At 45.8% G+C, this 24,236-nt stretch overlaps 1 protein-coding gene across 2 annotated transcripts in view; it reads right to left on the minus strand.

Moving 5' to 3' along the window:
• Positions 1 to 24,236, minus strand: part of LOC147629932 (histone-lysine N-methyltransferase, H3 lysine-9 specific SUVH4-like) — a 36,757-nt gene that overhangs the window by 595 nt on the left and 11,926 nt on the right. For both annotated transcript variants that reach the window (XM_086811464.1, XM_086811463.1), the window contains exons 9-14: positions 15,619 to 15,704; positions 15,374 to 15,533; positions 808 to 913; positions 546 to 728; positions 197 to 427; positions 1 to 115 (exon numbers count right to left, since the gene is read on the minus strand). The exon at positions 1 to 115 is cut by the window's left edge. In XM_086811464.1, the coding sequence (XP_086667590.1) occupies positions 5 to 115; positions 197 to 427; positions 546 to 728; positions 808 to 913; positions 15,374 to 15,533; positions 15,619 to 15,704 (877 nt within the window). In that variant the 3' untranslated portion in view covers positions 1 to 4. The remainder of the gene's footprint in view (positions 116 to 196; positions 428 to 545; positions 729 to 807; positions 914 to 15,373; positions 15,534 to 15,618; positions 15,705 to 24,236) is intronic.

Consider the following 24,236-nt stretch of genomic DNA (forward strand, 5'->3'; position numbering starts at 1 on the left):
CACACTAGTGCAGCCTCTTTCTGCATCCATGGGCACCACAATAACATGGCAAAACCTTTACTTTGCCATCCTTCACAACACTGTCGAGTTCATATCCATAGTCATAGCTCAACTCCTGTAAAATCAGTGAAAAAATACACCTAAGTCATGGTGCATGAGCATGTAACCCTCTGTAAGTAAGTTGAGAAGAATGCACCTCCAATGGATGAATGGTATCCGAAGCGTAGAACCATATGCTGGGCTGGCTAAGATCATGGTGCTCATTCAGCACACATTGTACAAACAGATTAGGCTCACAGCTGTGATTGATAAAGCGGGACACATTGCCACAGGTACCAGCATCAATGCAGTATTCTGCCTGGTCAGTGACATCCTTGAAAGTACCATCATAGGCATCAGATTCATTCTCCTTGGACATATGTCGCCTCTGAAAAATGAAGCCCAGATTAAAAGCAATCTACATAATATTCCACTGATAGAGCCCAGTGTTGACACCCTGTGGCATGCTAAAAGAAATGCCTCAATCAGTACCATCATAAACATACCTGTCGTGCACCAACACTTTTGATCGTTTGCAAACAATCCAGCTCAAAAAAGTACTCATTGTCAGCAATGTTGTCAGCATCGTTGGTCTTCATCAATATCCCAGTATATTCACATACTGGAGCTCCTGCTGGGATAGTATCCCAAGACCTTACAGCCCAGCCCTTATTCGGAGTCTTATATACCTAAAAACGTATCAACTTCAGGTTATCCCTAGAGTAGATTCAGTTAAGGGCTTCACAATGTGTGAAATTGTGAGCTTACCTCAAGACGGTAGTACATGCCTCGTTGAGTAACTCGATTTGAGCAATTTGGCCCGCATCCACAATGTGGTCCACACTCATAGATAACGTCCATGGGTTCAACAAGCCTGCATGATAAAAACTCCACTTTCTGGGGCAGAATTCTCTGAAAAGGTACTCTCCTGCCTAAACCTTGCTATGGGTGTGAAGGGACTATTGGGTATTTCGGAGTTAGTCGGTGTTAACACCCTCTATGAGTGTGGAGACTATTGGGTATTTCGGAGGGAGTTGGTGTGCACACCTACTATAGGTATGAACTGCCCCTTATTAAAGTCTAGGTCAATAGATACGCCTATAAAAGCATGTACTTGGGTGGTTCCTTAATAACATGGAGTATCATTGAGTTGTGCAATCTCTCTCCACACACTTTTTTTTTTGTGAAACCATTATTTTAACTCATATTCGAGAACCCTCAAGATGAGAGGCTAGTTCTGCTGATCAATCTGCTGCAGCTCAAAACTATCATGCAATGACTGAACTTTGAAAAAGTTTATGATAGAGTGGATTGGGACTTCTTTGAAGGCATGATGGCACGACGAATGGGCTTGTACACCACCAAGATCATGGTCTAGATATCCATCAAGGTCGAAGACAATGTGTCATGATGGTGTGCTGCATCAATAAGCATAAGGCTCTCAAGATGATCTCTAGTATGACCAAGAGTGAATGCCCAATAAACTGAATCCACGTCAATGCATAAGCATCCACAACCATCACAACAAAATGCCTCGTAATCCACTAGGAGAAAGAATGCCCTCGCTAGAGGCGCTCCCATCATCAGTGGTGGCCAACCCAAAACTGCCCTCACTAAGGACATTGCCCTCGTCCATTTTCATGACCCGGAATTACCGTAAGGTTTCTCGCCGATGGTGGTATATAAAGCAAAAGCTTCATGCTTTTCCTTTCCTGTGGAGTCTGGACCTCATTGAGAGAGAGAGAGAGAGAGAGAGAGAGAGAGAGCCTTTCAATCTCTCATCTTGGCTTTGTGATGGGAGACTTTAATATGTGTGTCTCCAGGGAGCAAGCCACGTCGCCTCATTCTGTAATGGATGGCCAGGAGAGAATGGCGTGGGAAGCTTTTGCAACAAGGTCGCTTAAACAAGACATGTGGTCTTGGTTGCATCCAGATGAAAGGGGTTACACTTATGCCTCACAACAGTTTCGGGACACTTATACTAGATTGGATAGAATGTATATTTTACATCAAGATTTTTTTTTGCCAGAGGTTCTTACTATGATGGTTGATCAGCACAACAGGTTTTCTCGGATCATTGGCCGCTTGTGTTTGAAATGGTCTATCATCCTGTGGATGCATATAAAGGCTTGTTGGGACGCTCGCCTTTGCGCTTAAATCACACTTTTTTGGAGCATGATGTTTTTGATGTTTATATGCGTCAGTTGATGCGACATTTCTCCACAAGAGTGTCCATGGCTGATTATCACGCTTGGCCTATGCACGTGAGGGTTAAGGTAGCTCAGGTTATTATGCTTAGCATGATTTCCTATTTTTTGCCTTTGCTACCTTAGACGCACAAATCTCTTCTCCGTTTGGTTGCTCCCATTCGGTTTATGCTGTGGAAGAGGCCAGGAAATATCATGGATCAAACATGGATAGCTTGGAATCACATTACGACGCCCAAAAGAATGGGTGGGGCTGCTTTACTGGATGTCCGCTTGCATATGGTGGCGCGTAGGTGGGCACTTTTTCAGGATATGTGTTTGCAGGAGCAGCCTTGGGTATTCATGGCTCGTGACTTGATAGAGTTGGAGGGATTGTCACATGGACGGACACGTGTGCAGGCTTCATGGTGGGACATTGTGAATGCGGCTCATCCTGTCCATATTCGCTCATCTCACATTTTATCGCATATTCTCCTTTCTTGGCATGAAGTTCTACTATTGGCTCGGTGGGATCCTGGTCATGAAAGACTACTTTTGAACTCTTTGCAATTCGAAACATTTGTGGAGCCGCGTGTCATTGTTTGGCCAGACAGAGATGCTTCACACATACGACTCAACCGCATAGTCAGGTTAGGCTTGGTTAGAATCCGAGATGCTGTGATACCTGGTCGTGACAGGCCATATTCGTTTCGTCGTATTCGGCAGCACTTTAGGGTTCCTCGGACATTTCAGCCACTATGGGTTGACATCATGCATGCAGTTGAGCCTTTTACTCCATTGCCTCGGCCATCTGCAGATCAACCTTGGCTTGATTGGACACTATGTAAATCTGGTGACTTGATATCACTTTCAGCTAACCAAGTCTATCATAAGCTCGTATCAGAGAAAGATTGGGTTTCAGCCAAGGCCAATAAGGTGTGGGGATTGCACAGGTCTAAATCATGGTGGCAAAAAACTCTTATGCGTGGTTGGCAGTCTAAACTCCCTTACCAAGGTAAGGTTTTCATTTGGAGGATGTTGGTGGGAGGGTTACCTACACGGGATCAGCTCAGCCGTCGTAAAATTACATTGGCCTCTTGCTTCTTCTGCACGACATGCACTGAAACAGTTATGCATCTGTTCACGAGTTGTCCAGTGGCCCGTCACATTTGGTCTTTTGTCTCTCGCGTTTGGGAGGCAATAGAGAGGTCTACTGTTTCGGCTCATTAGTGGATATTTGGGATTTATCCTCAAGTCATTACTTCGGACATTCACCTTGTGATATTCCATTTCCTTAGATGGACATGACTTTGGCATATTTGGACTACACGGAATGGGTTCATCTTTGATTTCTTGTCTGGCACATTCTACGTATCCGCGGTTTGCTGCTTTGGCAGTTTTCTTCTCTTTTCTCAGCTCAGCTACTGGATGCAGATGTTATTTCGTTGTGGTCTACGGCGGCTCGGCTGGCTCATCTTTGATGCTTTTATCTGGGATGCTTATTTGGCTAGGAGGCTTTCTTATTAGTGTACAGGTTTACATGGTCATGATCCTTTAGAGGATCTTTTGTGGGGTTTTTTGGGGCCATAGGTTCTGTGTGAGCCATGTGGCTGATGTACATTTTTTACATATAATATAAAACGAGGAAAAAAAAGAGAGAGAGAGAGAGAGAGAGAGAGAGAGAGCCTAGGTAGTAGATATAGAGAGCTTGAGAGGGGGGGAGAGGGAGAGCCTAGGTAATAGAGCTTGAGAGAGAGAGAGAGATGGGGCCCAAGCGGGCTGCCTTGGGGGCCTGAGCAAAGGAAGGGTGGGTGGGTACAGGGCAGGCGGGACACACCATCCAACAGAGAATGGCGGGTTGAAGGAGAGAACCATGCAACATAGAATGACAAGCTGAAGGAGAGAGGCTAGGGCATTCAACAATGCCCCAAAAAAACCGCCAAAAAAAGTCTTTCTGATCGTACCGTACCGACCAAGTACGAAATGAAACGATCCGGTACGAAACAAATCGTTTCGGAGCAACGAAACTATCATGGAAAAAAAAAAGTCTCACCATAGGCTCGTCCCATTTCGTACCGGATTTTATGTACATATGGTGTGGTACGCGTCCCATAGACAACTATGCCATAGCCAATGATAAGTACTCTCCATTTGATGATGGTACCCCAAACAATTTGTGTTGGGGTAAAGGCGTTATGCCCACCCTTATAGTGTGTACAAGCCCATAAGTTATAGTACATAGTACACTTAGTACTTTTAATGTACTAAGTGCACTATGTGTACTAGTGCAATATACATGTGTGATAGGGGAGTCACACACTCATGCCTCATGAGTTGACTTATCCCCACAACTCTCTCTCTCTCTCTCTCCCTTGCTTCTCTGTGTATGTCTCCCACATGACCTAACTCTATCTCTCGCACACAACTGGTATCAGAGCTTTGGTCCCTCCCTCTTCTCCCCATGGCCGGCGCCACACACACTCATGCCTCATGAGTTGACTTATCCCCACAACTCTCTCTCTCTCTCTCTCCCTTGCTTCTCTGTGTATGTCTCCCACATGACCTAACTCTATCTCTCCCACACAACTGGTATCAGAGCTTTGGTCCCTCCCTCTTCTCCTTGATGGCTCCTGCTGATTTCTGTCCTTCTGTTCTGGTCGTATTCAGCCCTGTCATGCTGGTCGCCTGCTGAATTTTTTCTGCCCAGCCATTGTGGGCTGCTCAGCTGCTGCCCAGCCAGCAGCGTGGACTGCCCCAGCTGCCCAGCAGCCAAGCGAGGGCTGCCCAACAGCCAGGCGGGCTGCCCACTGGCGCTAGGCGACGTAGCACTACACAGCGAGTCGGCGGCAGCTTAGCGAAGGCGTTGAATTATTAGCGAAGTTGGTGGCGGGCGTCCATCGAATTCTAGCGCTGCTGGCGGAGACGGCGAAGTGAGCGTTGAATCACTCGTAGCGCTACAAGGCGTCAAACCAGGCGTCGAGCGTAGCTAGAGGAGTCAGGCAGCCATTTCTGCGTTTTTTTTTCACACGCAGGCGTATTAGCGCTGGGCGTTAGACACGTAAGCCAAGGAGGCGCAGCAGAGACCCATGAAGCTTCTGTTCGTGGAGATGGGCGTTGGATACGATCCGCATGGGACATCACTGTTGCAGCCGTCCGCGCTTGCAAAAATGCCATCAGCTCGAACAGGAGCAATTCCATGAGTCAGTTGGCAGGAGATGAAAGCAGTTTTCCCCTAAAGGGTCAGGGAGCTTCATAGCAGCCAGCCATCTGAGCATCACCAACAGCTCGTGTCTCCACCAATTCTGCAGCACGCCTGAAGAGCCCTCCAACAGCATCATCTATACAGCAACACCAAATTCATCACCCCCCTTTTCCAGCAAATCAGAGAAAAATCAGAAAATTACAAGGTATTATCCTCAATTTTTTTTTGGGATTTGCAATTGAGCAAGTACAATCAACAATTGAGCAGATACAGGTGTCGAATTGCTCAATTTTGAGCAAAATTGACAAAATTGGGTGACATTGGTCACAATCAGGATCAATTTGCAGGAAATTGGTCACAATCAGGATCAATTTGCAAGAAATTGGATGTCGAAATTTGGGGCTTTTGATGTAATTGTGCAATTAAGCACTCATACATGCTGTATGATGTGAAAAATCGCACATTTGGGCAAAATTGCAGCAAATTGCTGCAAATTGCAGTGCAAATCAAGGGGCTTTTGTGCCGATTTGGTTGATTTGCATGCAGGCAATCGCTTTTGATGCTGTGGATAATGTGCTGATGCCTTACAAGCACTCAATGTGCCTGTAAATCAAGGGGCTTTCATGTATTTGATGTATATGTGGCCAGGGGGAAGCATCGTGAACACTCTGGATGCCTTCATGTGCGTCAATGTACCATGTATGATCAAAAATTGATCTTAAATCAAGGGGCTTTTCAAGTTCGTATGCTTGTTGAGCTTGGCAAAGCAGCAGGCAAGACATTTATGCTTTGAATCCTCAGAAATCAGCTTGCAGTCAAGGGGCTTTTGCCCAATTTCTGTTCGGAACTGTTGTATGCAGTGTTCGGGACTATAAAAGTCTGATTTTCACTCATTTGGGCAGCCAGGAGAGCATTTATTGCTATTGTACCTGCTGGTACAGATTTGGCACAGCTTTGTGCAAGTTTTGACATGGCTGTACACTGTTTTGAGTGACCAAAAGGTTCAATTTCAGCTGCTGTACTTGCCGGTACAGGTTTGATACATCATTTGTGAGCAATTGGTACTGTTGTACAGTACTTTGGAAGGGCAATAGAGCACATTTAAGGTGCTGTCCAAAATCTACAGCAACCAGATTTTGTTGATTTCATCACATAAAGTGGGAGAAAAGTTGCATTCGTGCTTCCGCAGTGGGAGATAAAACTTGGGAGAACAACTGTGAGCACTTTGTGTGCTTTTGGTGCAGTGTTTGCACATTTGCAGGGAGTCAGGCATTGACAGGTTGCATTTTGCTATGGCAACCACAGGTGAGAGCTCTTCATTGCTTCACATCAAGAAGCTTGAAGGCTCGCATGATTATGATATTTGGCAAACCCAGTGCTATAATGTGTTGCTCCAAAAAAAGCAGCACAAGCCTATCAAAGAAAGGGGTGTAATGCCCGCTTCTCTTACTGCTGAAGAGTGGGAAGATATGGATGAGCTGGCAAGATCTACTATCATGTTGTCTGTGTCAGACTCATTACTTTTCAGCATTCGTGAAGAGAAGACAGCTTGGGGAATGTGGCAGAGATTGCAGGACTTGTATGCCCAACAAAGTGCCTCAAGCAAAGTGTATTAGTTGAAGAAACTCATAGGTCTTCAGATGAAGGAAGGGGCGTCTATGACAGCCCATCTAAATGAGTTTAATGGTATTGTCAGCCAGGTCATTAATCAAAAGTTGGCGATGGACGATGAGTTCAAAGCCACTTTTCTCTTATGCACTTTGCCAAAGAGTTGGGACACATTCAGGACAGCCACTAGCAATTCGCATGCTATGCTGTCATATGCAGATGTTGAGGGTGCTCTTCTTCAAGAAGAGATGAACAGAAGAATATTTCTGTTGGAAAGTCCAATGCAATGAATGCACGTGGGAGATCCCAGCAAAGGGAAAAAAGCCAAGAAAGGGGAAGGAGCAAGTCTCGCTCCAAAAAGGATTTGGAATGCCATTATTGTGGCAAGAAGGGACACATTAAAAAGCAATGCTACAAATGGAAAAATGATCAAAAAGAAAAGGGAAAAGGCAAAGACAAAGAGAAGGATGAAGCCAAAGATGTAAAGCCAAAGGGCAAAAGTGGAGTCAAGATTGAAGAAACCAATGTGTCACATGCAGGTGGCAGTGAGGATGAGGTCCTCTTTACGTCTTCACTTGATGCCCATTCACTTCTTACAGGTGGTCATGGTATGCACTCATGGATCATTGATTCAAGTGCCTCCTTTCATGTCACAGGTTGCAGAGACTTGTTTGTCAGGTATACTGCTGGCAATGAAGGAGTGGTTTATTTGGGTGATAACCATGCATGCAAGATTCTTGGCAGAGGTGATGTGAGGCTTGTGTTTTCAGATGGCTCACAGCTTATGCTCCATGATGTCAGGCATGTGCCTGAGATCAAGAAGAACCTGCTTTCTACTGGACAGCTTGATGATGCTGATTATGTTACCACATTTGGTAGTGGAAAGTGGAAAATTAGTAAGGGCTCACTGGTTGTTGCCAGAGGCTCTAAGGTGGACACTCTTTATTTTATGCATGCAGGTGTTTGTCACCATGCTAATGTAAATGCAACCGAGCTGCCGGAAATTTCTCTGTGGCATAGCCGGTTGGGACACATGAGTGTCAAGGGAATGGAGCAATTGTCTCGTTTGGGTTACTTGCCTTCTCTAAAGTTTTCAAGTTTTCAGTTTTGTGAGCATTGTACATATGGTAGGCAACTACAGTGCCCCCACAAGAAAGCTCTTGGACAGAAAGATGCTCAGTTAGAGCTTGTGCATACAGATGTATGTGAGATGCCTCAGCTTTCTTTTGGAGGGGCAAAATATTTTGTGTCTTTTATTGATGATGCCACACGCAAGGTGTGGGTCTATCCTCTTCGTTTGAAGAGTGATACATTCTCAATGTTTCAGAAGTTTGTTGCTCATGTTGAGAATCAAACTGGCAAAACACTGAAGGCTTTGCGTTCCGACAATGGTGGAGAGTATATGTCCAAACAGTTTCAGGACTTTTGTGATGCTAAAGGCATCAAGAGGGAGCTCTCTACTCCTTATGATCCTCCACAAAACGGGACAGCAGAGAGGATGAACAGGACCATTCAGGAGAAGGTCCGTTCTATGTTGTCACATGCTGCGTTACCTCATGGTTTTTGGGCTGAAGCTGTTATGACAGCCGTTCACCTTATAAACAGGTCACCTAACACGAGGCTTGGTGGGAAAGTGCCAGAAGAAGTATGGACAGGGAAGCCTCCGTCATACAAGCACTTGAGAGTGTTTGGTTGCGTTGCGTACGTGCACATACGCAGGGAAATGCGCACCAAACTTGATCCTAAGTCTCACAAATGCATATTCCTAGGATATGGTGACAGAGGTGAAATGGGGTATAGACTTTGGGATCCCGTGAATAGAAAGATTATACGCAGCAATGATGTCATTTTTGATGAAACATGCATGTATAAGGAGCCTGCAAGGCAACAGGAGCCTGGCAGAGTCATCTTTGATGATGATGGACATCATGGACAACAACAAAGGGCTGTAAATCAGCCATTGCAGCAGGAAAACCAGCCCTTAAATGGTGCTGAAAATGGTCCAAATGGACAGCCAGAGATGGCAGAAGATATCCCTATGGATATACCACAGTTAGAGGAGATACCGGGCATGATTTTTCAGCCTTATGGCATGGAACAGGAGCCACCAATGGGTGATATGCAGGCTGGACAGCAACCTGCAAATGATGGTCATTGGGTACGGAGGTCCACTAGACCCTCCAGAGCCCCTGACAGGTTTGTTCCAGGGGTTGACTACTTGATGCTCACTGACTGTGGGGAGCCCTCATGTTATAAGGAGGCTTTACAGAGGGCAGACAAGGCTCTTTGGGAGCGTGCCATGAAGTCAGAGATGGATTCTCTGCACAAAAATGGAACATGGAAGTTGGTGCATTTGCCTGCAGGCAAGAAGGTTTTGCCATGCAAGTGGGTATACAGGCTCAAAGTTGCACCAGATGCAAAGCCAAGATACAAAGCCAGGTAAGTGGCTAAGGGCTTCAAGCAGGAATATGGTGTGGACTTTGATGAGATCTTCTCTCCAGTGGTCAAAATGACCACACTCAGAGCTGTGTTGGCTTTGGTTGCACATGATGATCTGGACTTGATTCAGATGGATGTGAAGACTGCTTTTCTTCACGGTGATCTCCATGAGGAGATATATATGCAGCAGCCAGAGGGTTATGCAGTAAGTGGAAAGGAGAAGCTTGTATGCAAGCTGAAAAAGAGTCTTTATGGGCTCAAACAGGCACCAAGGGAATTGTATCATAAATTTGATACATTCATGAAATCACAGAAATTCAGGAGAAGTGACATAGATCACTGCTTGTACACCAAGAAAGCTTTGGATGGCAGTCTATTGATCCTCATCTTGTATGTTGATGATATGTTGATTGCCGAGAAATCTCGTAAGGAGATGGATACCTTGAAGCAGAGGCTGCATCAAACCTTTGATATGAAGGATTTGGGTGATGCAAATCACATCTTGGGTATGCGGATACTTCGGGACAGAAATCAGCATGTGTTGTATTTGTCTCAGAAGGAATACATTGGCAAAGTCTTGCAGAGGTTCAATATGGACGGAGGGAAGAAGACTAGTACTCCTTTGCCTCCATATGTGAAACTCAATGCTATGGACAGCCCACAGTCGGATAGAGACAGGGCTGATATGGCCAAGATTCCGTATGCTTCAGCTTGTGGCAGTCTCATGTATGCCATGGTTGCTACTAGGCCGGACATTGCATTTGCAGTGGAAGTGGTTTCTAGATACATGGCCAACCCTGGCAAGAAGCATTGGGAAGCAGTGAAAGGTGTCATGAGATACCTGAAGGGCACACAGGATATGTGCATATGTTTTGGCAAACAGGATGCATTAGTGCATGGTTACACGGATTCGGATTATGCCGGTCATCCAGATAATCGGAAGTCTACTACCGGTTATGTGTTTACATTCACAGGAGGTGCTGTGTCATGGATATCCAGGATGCAGAAGTGCACAGCCTTATCTACTACAGAGGCCGAGTATATTGCAGCCACAGAGGCTTGCAAGGAGGCATTATGGCTATCTCGGTTAGTGGTTGATTTGGGTTATACAGGGGATATTCCATTGTTGCATTGTGACAGTCAGAGTGCCATCCAATTGGCAAAGAACCCTGTTTTTCATGCAAAGACGAAGCATGTGGATGTGAAGTATCACTTCATCAGAGAGGTGATAGAGAACAAGCAAATTCAGCTTGTTAAGATTCATACGGATGACAACCCGGCTGATCTGTTGACAAAGAGTTTGCCTCCGGAGCGGTTTGCTCATTACAGACACTTGATGGGCATTGGATGAGGCCAGTTTCAGCCTTGATATGGCCTTGTATATTATCATGTACATGCTGATTTTTCTTTTTCCTTCATTTAAGGGCACTTTGCCTTTAAGTGGGAGGTTGTTGGGGTAAAGGCGTTATGCCCACCCTTATAGTGTGTACAAGCCCATAAGTTATAGTACATAGTACACTTAGTACTTTTAATGTACTAAGTGCACTATGTGTACTAGTGCAATATACATGTGTGATAGGGGAGTCACACACTCATGGCTCATGAGTTGACTTATCCCCACAACTCTCTCTCTCTCTCTCTCTCCCTTGCTTCTCTGTGTATGTCTCCCACATGACCTAACTCTATCTCTCCCACACAATTTGGAGCCACAATTTTCCACTTTGCTAAATACTCTCCTACCGGGAGTGTTCCTGTGAGGCATCTCCATAGACAAACCTTCTGTTTTAAAAGCAATTTGCTTTGCCAAATTACCTTTCCACCATAAATAGGACATATCTCCATGTCCTGCTAACTGAGCAACAACAGGTCTCCTCCCAATTGCCACCATCATCGTGCTTGTGGAAGCGACAATGGTCTACCTTTGGTCGATATGACATCTCCCACTGTGCAAATTCCTTTTTGTGCGTTTAAAAAAAGTTTTTCTTGGATCAACCAAGAAGAGCTTATTTTTTAGTACCACAGCTTGTAAAGCAGAAAATGAAGCACATCCAAGGGTCAAATCAACCCCCCCCCCCCAAAAAAAAAAAACGAAGCCTATCAGCAGTACAACAAGGCGGCCCGCTCGGACAGCAAAACTCTTAGCAAGACGGGGTCCAAAGTAGGTCCGATTCAACCCACAGCAGTGGCTATACAAAAAAGCACATCATCTTAGCGTGAAGGAGAAAACTGCAAGGCTCAAGAGCTGTCAGGAGAAGGACACCCGGTCGGCCTGCAAATCAGCCCTCCACACCATCTTCTGTATATGCATTTTGGTCAGTATACAATCAGGTTTGCAGAGCTGAAGTCACTCCTTACATTCATTCTGGAGTGCCATGGCAGCTCCAAGCATCTGCATTATAACACTGTTGCCTTCCACAATAGAGTCTGCATCCGCACTGGAATGGAAATGTCACCTAAAAAGACTAGCATTACAAAAAGAAACACAAAATATTCAGATTTTGGGGGACTTGCCGACAGAGAACCCATGCCATCGTTCCCTATTTACCTTGCTTAGAGCAAAAGGGGTTTTTTTTGGTTTGCTAATGTAGGCTGTCTTTGTCTCCCTATAGACATCTATGTCATGGACAATGGTTTGTGAACCATCTAGGACTAGCCGGGGTACCTTTTCCCTCTTAAGAAGGTTTTTTCCACGTGAATGTGAACACCTTGCTAATCATCATCGAATTGTGTACGTCTCTCTAACTCTGTTTGAGCTCTACTACTATGAATGTCTTGCTGCTGCTAACCCTGACTTGAAGGTTCCAACATTTGGTCTCAGAGCACTAGGTTGATTTAGTCTCGAGCGTTAGTGCTTGTTTGTATATTCTCCACTGCCACACAATCCGTACATGCACAACACATGTACATGTTCGTAGATGCATGTGAAATCAAGTACCTTCTTGTCCATCCATGTGCGATGTCTGCACAGTTATTGCACTTGTTTGTACTATTTGTAGTTCCAATCGTACACACGCTCGGCTTTACCTCAGCCAGCTGCTCCTACTGCTACAAGTAGCACAACTACTTATGGATCGTCGGTGGTTAAAAACCCACACCTCCTACTGTGGATCAACGAGAGGAAGCCAGGGACACACACGCCCATGCACTCATTGCCCTCTCAGTGAAGAGGAGCATCATTCTTCAAATCCACTCATGTGTCATTGCTAAGTTAGCATGGGATGCCCTTGCAACACTTTATCCAGAGGTACATGTTGCATACTTGAAGAAGCAATTGGACATGTTAAACATGAATGAGAATGACTCTATGAATGAGTAACTAAGGAAGGCGAAAGACCTTGGAGAACAGCTTGCAAACATTGATGAGATCATACCAAATCCTTCTCTTGTTGCCTCTCTACTCGATGCATTACATGATGCATGTGGTTCAACTGCAAACACCATCTATCGTAGGTTGCCTCTCATCTAGTGCTTGTGATCAGGCTCACTCTTGATCAAGTACAGAGTAAAATACATGGATCTTGCCCACATTTTTGGCTTTGAGTGGATGACCATGAGAACATTTTGAAGCATTTGCTAGAGAGGGTGTTGATGACTAGATCATGCATTGGGAGCTATGAGGGATGTTGGACCCGCCTCTTTCATCCATATATGCATGAAACTCCTTTGACATATATACCCCCCCACCCACCCCCCCCCCCCCTTGAATCCAACTTTTAGCAGCTTATCTATATCTTCCTTGACCTCCCTTGCTTAATTCTAGATGCATCCTCTATTCTACTCTTCCTAATAGAAATTGCATCTTTCTTCATGTTGATCTTGTACTATAGACACTTGGGTCAATTCCTTTCATGTTTCCTTGCATATCTATGTAACTCCATGCAAACACATCCTTATATGAAGTAAGCAATTTCTATAGTTCTTCCTTCATATTATTCTAGCACTGACTTTGACCATTTGTGGCTCCTAATCATCACCCAAATTGATCTTTATCGGTGCATCTTCCAACACTTTGACTTTGTGCCTTTTTGCCTTTTCATCTTGCTATTTGAATGAAAGAATGTTCTTGTCTTGCTCTAATGGCTCCTACTTTGTCATGTTCCTTGATGACCTTCACTTGGGTCTATGCTATGAAGGCAAAATCAAAGGTGTTTTTAACACATGGGTGAAAATGCGTCTGGTTGCAGAGTGCAAACCCTTCGTACAGATTTTAAAGGAGGAGGGAGGAGGGGAGCAGGGTGTTACATATGTCGAAAGGGTTTAATGCATACTTGTTAGAAAGGAACATTCAACACCAATATACCGTGCCTTATACACCAAAGCAAAATGGTATATCGAAGAGAAAGAATAGGTCTTTCATGGAGATGGCATGATGTATGGTTGAAGACCAAAGTTTGCCTCACAAGCTTTGGATGCAAGTTGTTATGTGTGCACCATATGTACTGTCCAACAAAAGCCTTGAAGACTATCACTACCTATAAAGCTTGGCATGATAGAAAGCCATTTGTGGCTCATATGTCTGACTTCGGTTGCTTGGTTGTGCCTAAAAAACACCATACCAAGCTTCATGAGACCGTGAAATGTATTTTGATGAGCTATAGTGCAAAGAGTAAAAGGTACCGTCTCTACCATCTTGTTTTCCAGCAGATTATGGTTAGTCGAGACATGGTCGTTGTGGAAATTTCTTCTCAACCCTTCCTTGAATTTTAGAAAACAGCCATCTATTGGCTATAGCTGGCCTTCTCGCCCTACGGCATCCACTCTTTGGCGGGTGTCCACGTAGGCACGGATGTCCACTTCTTGACGGACGTCCACTTCACTTTTGGAGTGCCATCATGCCACCTCTACCGTGTGCATCTTGCTCACCCCACTTACGGTTACACTTCCTCACCTTCATTCACGGTAGCTCACCCCATTTATGCCTACAGTTTCTCACCTTCATTCATGGCGGTGGGGCTAGCAGTGCACCTACTGCCTACTTGCATCATTATATATAGGTGACTTTGGGAGCACCAAAGAGATCATCTTGTAGTGGAACACTCTCTTTTAATACAGAATTGTCGTGTTCTCTCATTATTATGTCGTGTTCTCATTGTTGTGTCTCTATGCTTCTGGTTATCTGCTTGCTTGTTATGTCATGAGGTGTTAAGGATTAAGTGGCATCACGCCAGCATCATGTTCCAACGGAGTGTGTGTGCACAATAGAGAAGGAAGAGTGTCCTGGTCTCCCTGGCTGAGTGGCATACTGCATTAGAGTGAATGCGTAACACAGACATCGCACCAAGTGTATGGGCAAGCCAGTCTGCTACAGTTACACTAAAAATTTGGCAATCCTGCTGGGACTCTAGTGAGGACGGGAGTTTCTTCTAAGTTTGATTGTAGTATGTAGGTTTTAGTGGAACTTAATTTGTTAGGGTTTTGTGCACACTCTCAACACACAGCAAGTCTAGTGTGCATGCCCAATAGTCTAGTCCAGCGTGCATGCCTAACACGTTCACATGTTTGATCATTCAGTCCATTGTCAGTTTGTTGCTACAGTAAAAACAGACCACACTTCAACTTTGTTCCTCCTCAAGCTGAGAACAGAAGAAGCTGAGCAGCTGACTAAGTTTGCAACTTCATTTGTTGCACCTTGGCCCTTCACACAAAACAGATTAGCCCATACAAAAATTAGAGCTTCAAACGATAGGCAACAATGTTGTTCCATTCAATAAGACAAGGCATTGAGAGCATTCCTCTCTTAGCTGCACATAGAAACACTGCTTACTAGCCTAGCATTGGTTGCACTTGATACGGCAATAGCAGAGATAGAGTTCTCTAGGGCAATAAAAACAATTTCTTTTTTGCAAAAAACGACCATCCAAGTAAACAACCTACAATAAACTGCTTTGTTTATGCTTACCTTCCACCATTCTTTGAGACATAAGGGAACTTTTTCCCATTCAGTGCGGCACAAGAACACTTTGATACATCATAACACTCTCCCTTGCAACTGCATCCTTTTGCAGGAAGCGGCTTTGGTACCCCTTTCCACACCTCATTTCTAGCAACATACCGAAAACCTGCAAAAAGTATATAAATATTGCTGGCAACGCTTTAAGGCAAGACACTAGCAACAAGATACACGGCATCAATCAGTTCACTTACTGGGAGCAGTTGGTGTTTTGTCAACGACATTTGAAGCTGGCACTGGGATCTTCTCCAAACCATTGCTTATATCAGCACAGACAAGCCTGCAGCCAGAGCAAATATAGACCGGGCTAAGCACAAGGATAATGCATTTACATGTGCGAGAAATGCTGTCATCACTCCCATTTTCAGTATCTCAGAAGCACTAAAGCATCCATTTTGACAGCCAAAACTTATTTTCTGCAGAAGGAATTTTTTTCCATATTCGTAGAATGCACTCTCCAGCCTCGAAGGTCTAAAGAAAACAAACACTTTCCACAGAATTGAGGATTGTTTTTGGCAACTTCGATCATTTTGATAAGGATCCGCATTTGGAACTATACTCATTAAGTCCTAAGTCCTCTTGCTTTCAAATAACTACTTGGAAGACTTTACACACTAGCCACCAGAAGTCAGAAAGAAAATTCCAGAAGCTCCTAAAAGTTTTTGGAGGACTGGATGTCAAAGAAAGTCAAGCCCAAAAAGTTAGCATTTCAATACAAACCATTTCATTTTTAGGACGTTTAGAAAGACTATTAGTAAGAATCTCTTATTGAGGTTCGGGGAGAGCCACACCCAGGGCCTGTAACATTCTCTAGGCTCAGCACAAGCCCCAGATACTCATGGCAATAGCTCTATGCTACTGCATAGTGTGAGAGTTACGCTGAAAACAACAGTATCGATCTAGGAGCACGTGGATGTATTTATTCAGATGAGAATGGCCGGCACGGGCCAAGGTGGTATGCAGAGTCATCATTCAGGCTCGCCAGAGGCGGCCTGGGCAGTACGACTCCCACGTGCTGAAACTCGGAAGCACTTTCTCAAGGCCCGCACTTGGCCGTCACTGGTCCCTGAGCTTGCGATGGATCTCCACTGAGATGAGGACCCGCGGCCTAAGCCCAACCTTCAAAACCGGACTCGCGGCGAGCCTCTTCCGAGCATGAGAACGCATTCGTTCTGCACTTCATCAATCTCCCTCAATCCTAGACCAAGAGAGATTTCGACAGCCGCTAGTTTGGAAATTCTTGATTACGCTTGCTAGTTAGTAGTGGCCACATGGCTTGGCCTCGTCATCACGTCTCATGAGCGAGGGACCGGCCTGGAGAGTGGCTCACCTTCAGGCAGCTCCTGCCAAAGGCTCAAGATAGTTGGGATGCGAGGCAGAGACAGACTCACCTTCAGGTGGCTCCCGCCAAAGGCTCAAGATAGTTGGGATGCGAGGCAAAGACAGACTCGCCGTCGACATCAATTATTCCATACCTCCTAAGTGGCTTCCACTCTTCCCGGACCGCTCCCTGTGAGTGGGTAGGGGTATTTACCAAACATGGCACTCCATGCTGGGAGATCATAAGCAGCATATGTGAGGGCAAAAGAGACCAAAGGACCAAATATATGAGAGATCAGAGCAAATCACACAGCATGCAATGGTGATATGTATATAAATGATAAAGTCTAGTACAGGAGCTCTATGTGAGACTCCGAACAAGCAGAGAAGTGGCTTCCACTCTTCCCGAACCGCTCCCTGTGAGTGGGTAGGGGTATTTACCAAACATGGCACTCCATGCTGGGAGATCATAAGCAGCATATGTGAGGGCAAAAGAGACCAAAGGACCAAATATATGAGAGATCAGAGCAAATCACACAGCATGCAATGGTGATATGTATATAAATGATAAAGTCTAGTAGTACAGGAGCTCTATGTGAGACTCCGAACAAGCAGAGAAGGCTGCTGTCCCAAAAACGCAGATAACAGTCCCGAAGTAAGCCTGATGTAAGCGCCGATATATGCCTGATGTAAGGCTGATGTGAGCGCTGATGTAAGCATAGATGTAAGCGCTGATGTCCTGATGACTGCTGAAGTAAAACGCAGAAGTATGCTGAAGTGAAACGCAGATGTATGCGGCCTTTACCAGCAACAGCAACCGGAGACGAAAAACGCTGATGATCACCCCTGATGTAGGCGACCAGTACAATAGCAGCAGAGAGTAGGTTCCACCTGTCGGAGGCGGCTTGTACCAACAGCAACAGCCGGAGCAGAAAAACGCACATGATCTGCCCTGATGTAGGCGACAACAGGGAGTAAAAACGCTGAGGTTCAGTCCTGAAGTAGGCGACCAGCAAGGAAGTACTCGTGATGGATGTATTCATAAGGATGCGCCTCATATTTATATGGAAAGGCAGGGTGCTGGTCGGCCAGCAGATAAAAAGTGAAGTTTAAATGACTAAATAGCCCTTTTTGGGCTGGGTAAAATACCCTTTTGGGTATATTTTCACACATTAGTCTCAAACTGACAAAGGATGTCTGTCAGCCCTGTCAAATGGGTAAGCAGCATCGCTCCCCATTCCCACAACATGCTACTCATCGTGCTTCGGGAATCCTCAAGTTGATTCGTGGGGGAGTCCAGGATGGCTCGTGCCCATATCTAGAGTGTAAGGTTTGAGGAGGGAAACCAAAAAATCCACCAGGACCAAGCATAGGTGTAGGACCTATCGAGGGTGCTCAATAAGATGGAATATAGGTTTGGGCACTCAGTATAGGTTGAGCCACAAATCTTTGAGAGGGCACATAATTAGGAAAAACACCAGTGCCAGAGATAGGTTGGTAAACCACCTACTGATACCCTAGAATGCTGGGTGGCACCGCAATGCCAAAGGACATAGGGCTGAAAGATACTTGGGATGGGTAGAACCCATACGCAGGACCCAAAGGAGGTACAAGCGGTGATGACTGCACGCCAACACTAGTAGGAAAAGATATGGGTTGGGTGGGAGGGTTTTGTGCTTGAAGTTGAGCAGTATTCCATAACACATTAGGAGTAGGGACAGAAAGTTTTAGTGTTACCTCCTTGAACACCAGAAGTCTGAGAGTGAATTGTACTCCTAGACCCTCCTCTGTTTGGGTTCACAAAATGCAAGGGATCGAGGGAAGTTGATGGTACCTTTTGCTGAACCTGTGCTACAGAAGCAGATGCCCAAGCAGTGTTAGGAACATACGTACTAAAAGGCACATACGAACCTAACACAGTCACCCGGCAGGGTTGATGATGATGGATTTCCAAACGACCGAGGAGGTACGTGTCCTTCCTGAGAAAAAGTCCCATACCGAAGTCCAGTTTGTCGGCTAGAATGAGAAGCACGACTCTCCAGTTGAGGCTGAATACCTGGGTCCAATACTGGCACATTGGCTGTGGGCATGTATCCTCCTTTGGAAGTAACGGCTGATGAGCTCGGAGAAGAAAAACCATATGCCAAAGGTGTAGAGGGTGAGTAGGTAAAAATAGGCTGGTCGTCTCCCAATGAAAGACCTAAAATAGGGCTCTCCAGTGAATGAGGAGCCCCATCCTCCGTGTGATCTATATCTAAATAAGGAGAATCAATATTTAGTATGAAAGGCTGATCCTCCGATCATGGGTAGGCGATCCATGCTGTGTGCTCTCAAGGTCTTCAATCCTTTTGCTCACGATAGCTCTGATACCATGTGAGGGCAAAAGAGACCAAAGGACCAAATATGAGAGATCAGAGCAAATCACACAGCATGCAATGGTGATATGTATATAAATGATAAAGCCCAATACAGGAGCTCTATGTGAGACTCCGAACGAGCAAAGAAGGCTGTTGTCCCAAAAACGCAGATAACAGTCCTGAAGTAAGCCTGATGTAAGCGCCGATATATGCCTGATGTGAGGCTGATGTGAGCGCTGATGTAAGTGCTGATGTAAGCACAGATGTAAGTGCTGATGTCTTGATGACTGCTGATGACTGCTGAAGTAAAACGCAGAAGTATGCTGAAGTGAAACGCAGATGTATGCGGCTTATACCAACGGCCGCAACCGGAGAGGAAAAACGCTGATGATCACCCCTGATGTAGGCGACCAGTTCAGCAACAGCAGAGTGCAGGTTCCACCTGTCGCCGTAGGCGGCCTGTACCAACAACGACAACCGGAGAAGAAAAACGTAGATGATCTGCCCTGATGTAGGCGACCAATCCAGCAGCACAGCAGGGAGTAAAAACGCTGAGGTTCAGTCTTGAAGTAGGTGACCAGCAGGGAAGTACTCATGATGGATGTGTTCATAAGGATGCACCTCATATTTATATGGAAAGGGAGGGTGTTGGTCGGCCAGCAGATAAAAAGTGAAGTTTAAATGACTAAATAGCTCTTTTTGGGCTCGGTAAAATACCCTTTTGGGTATATTTTAACACAGCATAGCAACATGGCACATTTGTTGCAACGAGGCCATAGATTGCACTACCACGCCACCCACTAAGTCCATTAGGAGCAAGGTGAAAAAATACGCAAGGTACCGTACGAATCAAGTACGTAATGTACTCATTCAAGTACGGGTTCAAATTTTGAGGTGCGTTAAATACGTAAAAACGTTTAAAAAATATACTATATAATGTACATATGTAAAAAAATGAATGAAAAACTGCAAACTTTAAATTTGAAAAACAATTCCTTTCTGAACAACACAATTACCAAAATGAGAACTATCAAAAGCATAAATAGGTTTCCAAGAGGCAAAGGCCAATCCACAATCGCCTGAATCTTCTTAGGATCTACTGCAATCCCATTAGCAGAAATGATGTGACCAAGATATTCCACATGGTTCTTGAAAAATTCACTCTTCTTCTTGTTGATGTACAGCATATTGGTGCGTAGTACTTCAAAGACAAATCTGTAAATGCTCTTTGTGATCGACCATAGATTGGCTTTGCACCAAGCAGTTGGTCGAACAACTCATCGATGCGAGGCAAAGGGAATTTGTTCTTGATTGTCAGCTTGTTGAGAGCACGGTAATCAATGCAAAGCCGCATTGATCCATCCTTCTTTTTGACAAGCAAAACCGGGGCTCCGAAGGGACTTTTGCTGGGACGGATGTGACCTTTGTCCAGCAACTCCTGTAATTGCTTTTGTATCTCCTGAGATTCAGAGTAAGAAACACGATATGGAGCTCAAGTTGGAGAAGGTTGACCTGGGATAAGATCAATCGGGTGATCCACAGGACGACGAGGAGGCAATGTCGTCGGAAGATCATTCGGAAACAAATCCTGAAAAGGCCTGAAGAAGGGTTGCAAGTGTTGCTCCAAGTAAGCAGTTGTTGATGACGAGGCTTGAGATTGCTCACTAGTTTCTGCTTCAACCCGTAACATGACCAAGGATGTTGTACAGTCACGTTTGCGAACGAGACGTTTGACTTGCAGGGCAGAAACAACAGTGATGGGTTTGACACTAAAAAGACCACGAAGTTCCAGCTCTCGACCATCGTGATATAACTGGATTGAATGAGAACGAAAGCTGATCACTGGATCATATCGATACAGCCAAGATTGTCCCAATATCATGTCATAATGTGACAACGGCATCACTGAAAAATTAAGGTGATCTTGGTAATTTTGGATCTGGAACTAAAGCTGTTGCACCTTTTTGTTACAATTAAGGAAGGAACCATCAACAAGCTCTACTTGAAAAGCATCCACAAAATGTCGGGTCTGTAGACGAAGCTTGTGAACCAAAGAAGTGTCCACAAAATTAGTGGAACAGCCACTGTCCACCAGCACATTGATGGGATGGTCGCCAATGAAACACAGAAGACTAAGGACCTGCTTGGAAAGATTCACCGAAACAAGGTTGGTACTTTGGCCATTAAGCATCAGAGTACTGACAACTTCAGAAACGCGAACAGAACAAGCTATTTGTTTGTTTTTGTCTTTCACAGGAGGCGGGTCATGATCAGCATGGTGGCAACTGTCCACCTGAGAATTGCGCCGAGTGTTGGAGGTTTTAGGACGCTGAGGACATTCATACCACCGGTGATCGCCAGAACAAATTGTACAAAGGCCTGGACGACTAGGTTGGGATGAAGTGGCAGTCGATGAAGAGGTTTGTTGTCCTGAAGAGGTTTCTCGCTTGAAGTTGCGCCGATCATTGCTGCGACGGTCCTGTTGGGACCGATCTCGATTTTTTCTGCCAGAGCATTCGATCTGAGAGGATCCTGCGTTTGACGCGGGAGCTTGCCCGGAGAAGCGCGACCGGAAGGACTGTTGTCCAGAATATGGTCGCCAAGAGTTGGGTTGTCCAGGATTGGAACACTGGGGTTGGCTAGTCCCATTGGGTCGATTCCGCTGGTAAGAACGGGCGCCGGAGGAAAAGTTCCTGGGAGGACGCCTGTAATCACTAATGCGCTCGACATACGAGATTGCTTCATCCTGGGTGGCAGGATTGTACTTATGGACTTCGTCTTGGATCGTGGGTTCAAGCCCATCAATGAAGCTATGAAGCTGGTCAGAGGGGCTGAGTGTCTCTATCTCTAGAGCCAGTTTTTGAAACTCTGAGATGTATGCGGCCACGGAGCCAGTTTGACTCAGGCGGCGGAGAGAAGACCTGGCATGAAAGTTCGCATTTGCAAGCTCAAAAGCCTTGCGAAGAGCACGCCGAAATTTATCCCACGTTGGAGTAGACTTGCCATCTGAAATCCTGCGTCGCCACCAAAGGAAGGCGGTATCTTTCAAGAGGTTACTGGCCAATGCCACCTTTTTATTTTCAAGCAATTCAGTATTTGAGAAATAAACCTCCATCTTGTAGAGCCAATGATCGATTAACCGCTTATCGCGGCGGCCATTGTAGGGCTCAGGTAACTTGATATCTATCTTTCTTGTCTGTGCTGTGGTCATTAATTTATACAAAAGTTTGAGTTCAACATTGTCTACCTCAACGGTCGAATCGGGAGGAGTTGAAGGATCGTCCTGCTGGCCCACCGAGGATTATGATGATGATGTTGGAGAACGCGAACGACGCGCTCGCTGTGACTTCCTGGATCCCTCGCGCTGTTGGTGGTGCCATTGTTGCATGTCTTCCATTTGTGATCGCATTGATGCCATACCGTCGAAAAGGGCCCGTTGCATGTCCTCCAGCTGTTGTTGAAGAGTGGTCATCTGCAAGGCCTCCATCTGAGGATCGGCGGGTGGCACGTTGTCGTGCGAAGTCGACATCTGGAGAACTCACAGAGAGTACTGAGGTGAAGCAGGAAAGGTCCACCCGAAATGTAGGATGGAAGGAATAGCTGCTGGAGAGGCAGTAAAATAACGGGATCCTTGTACTCGAAGTCGGGGTCCTCCACTTCCTCGGGATCATCCTCAGAGGTTACTTCGTCTGCTTCCACTTCTTCGTTTGGTTCCGCCAAAGAGCTGGTCACCGGAGATAATGGAGTATAATCGGGGACGAAGATCTGGCAGTAGAATGTCACAGGAGGACGCGTGGAGGAGATATTGCGGAGGCCATCCACACTACACTTTGGAAGAAAGTGTGCCAACTAAGGATACTGCGACAGAAAGTACTCGAAATGAGTAAGATGTAGTGGCTCGCAGGTGAGGAAAATAGTCCAGATCGCCCAAGTGTCGGGTTCAGTTACATGCGGGCTGCTGACATGTATACGGTGCACCTGTGAGGCCAGGGCTACTGGGATAGGAGAGTCCGAGAGACTTGGAATCCACCCAACATCGGCGGAAAGTGGCACCGGTTCCGGAGTGGGGACACGAGGAGGGCTGTGTTCAGGAAGAAGAGCCTCGAGGATCTCGTCGATGTAACTCAGGTAGGAGATGTGCATGTCAGGCTCCTCTGGAAAGTTGTCCATGAAGCATGCACGTAGATGGCGAGGGCGCACAGATGGTGTAGCGTGGGCAGAGCCAAGAAAACCCACTGACCGCCTGGAGGAAGATGGCCGCCGAATCGTCGGGGAGAGGGGGGCGAACGTGAAGATGGCGACATCTTGACAACCGGGGGGAGGTGGTTGTAGCCGAATCGCCAACGAACAGGGGTGTCGATTCACACTAGCGCACGCCCGTTTTTTTTTTTTAAAGATTGAAGACCCACGTGTCAATGTTATGTATTTTTTTTTTTTGATGGTGTAAAGGTGACGGGCCTAGATTGCGTAGCCGCCCGGAGGAAACAAAAGGTGCGTCGCTTCGAAAAGGCGCCGCCAGCGAGTAAGCGAAGAGGTGGATGGCGGTCGCTATTCGGCGGCGAGGGGCTCAGGGCCAGTAGCTGCACGAAGCAAGCGAGGGACTCATGGCCTTCAACGCAAGAAGCGAGGGGGGGTGCTCCATATTCAGCAGAGAGGGGGGAGTTCCAACCATGCAGCGAACGACTACCACCACCGTGAGGGAGGTTTTACGCCAAGTCCGCCATCGCTCCAATACATTTGTGGGTTGTCAAGGGGGGAGAATGCTGAGTGAAGAGACTAAGTGGCCCGCATAACCCACGGGGGGAGGAAAAAAATTTTATTTTACATCACCATGGGCAAAGCTTTACGCCAAGTCCACCATCGCTCCGCTGCTTCCATACAACACCGAGAAGAGGGACGGACGAGGGAGTGCCGCGGAGAGGGTGAGGACTTCGCAATCCACGGATAGGAAAAATTTTGCTCTGATACCACTGTGAGGATTATGTTGTTAATCCCTCATATTGTGTACTAATTACTACTTAAGTACTTAACTTAGAGAACAAGAGCCTTCAAGAGAACACTTGAGAGAAGATTGAATTGACTTGAATTGAATTGATTAAACTGAGTACAATACATCTCTTATATAGGAGATGAAG

This window comes from Cibotium barometz, chromosome 17, assembly GCF_041138505.1.
Source record: "Cibotium barometz isolate CiBa-2024 chromosome 17, ASM4113850v1, whole genome shotgun sequence".
NCBI classification, from domain to species: Eukaryota; Viridiplantae; Streptophyta; class Polypodiopsida; order Cyatheales; family Cibotiaceae; genus Cibotium; species Cibotium barometz.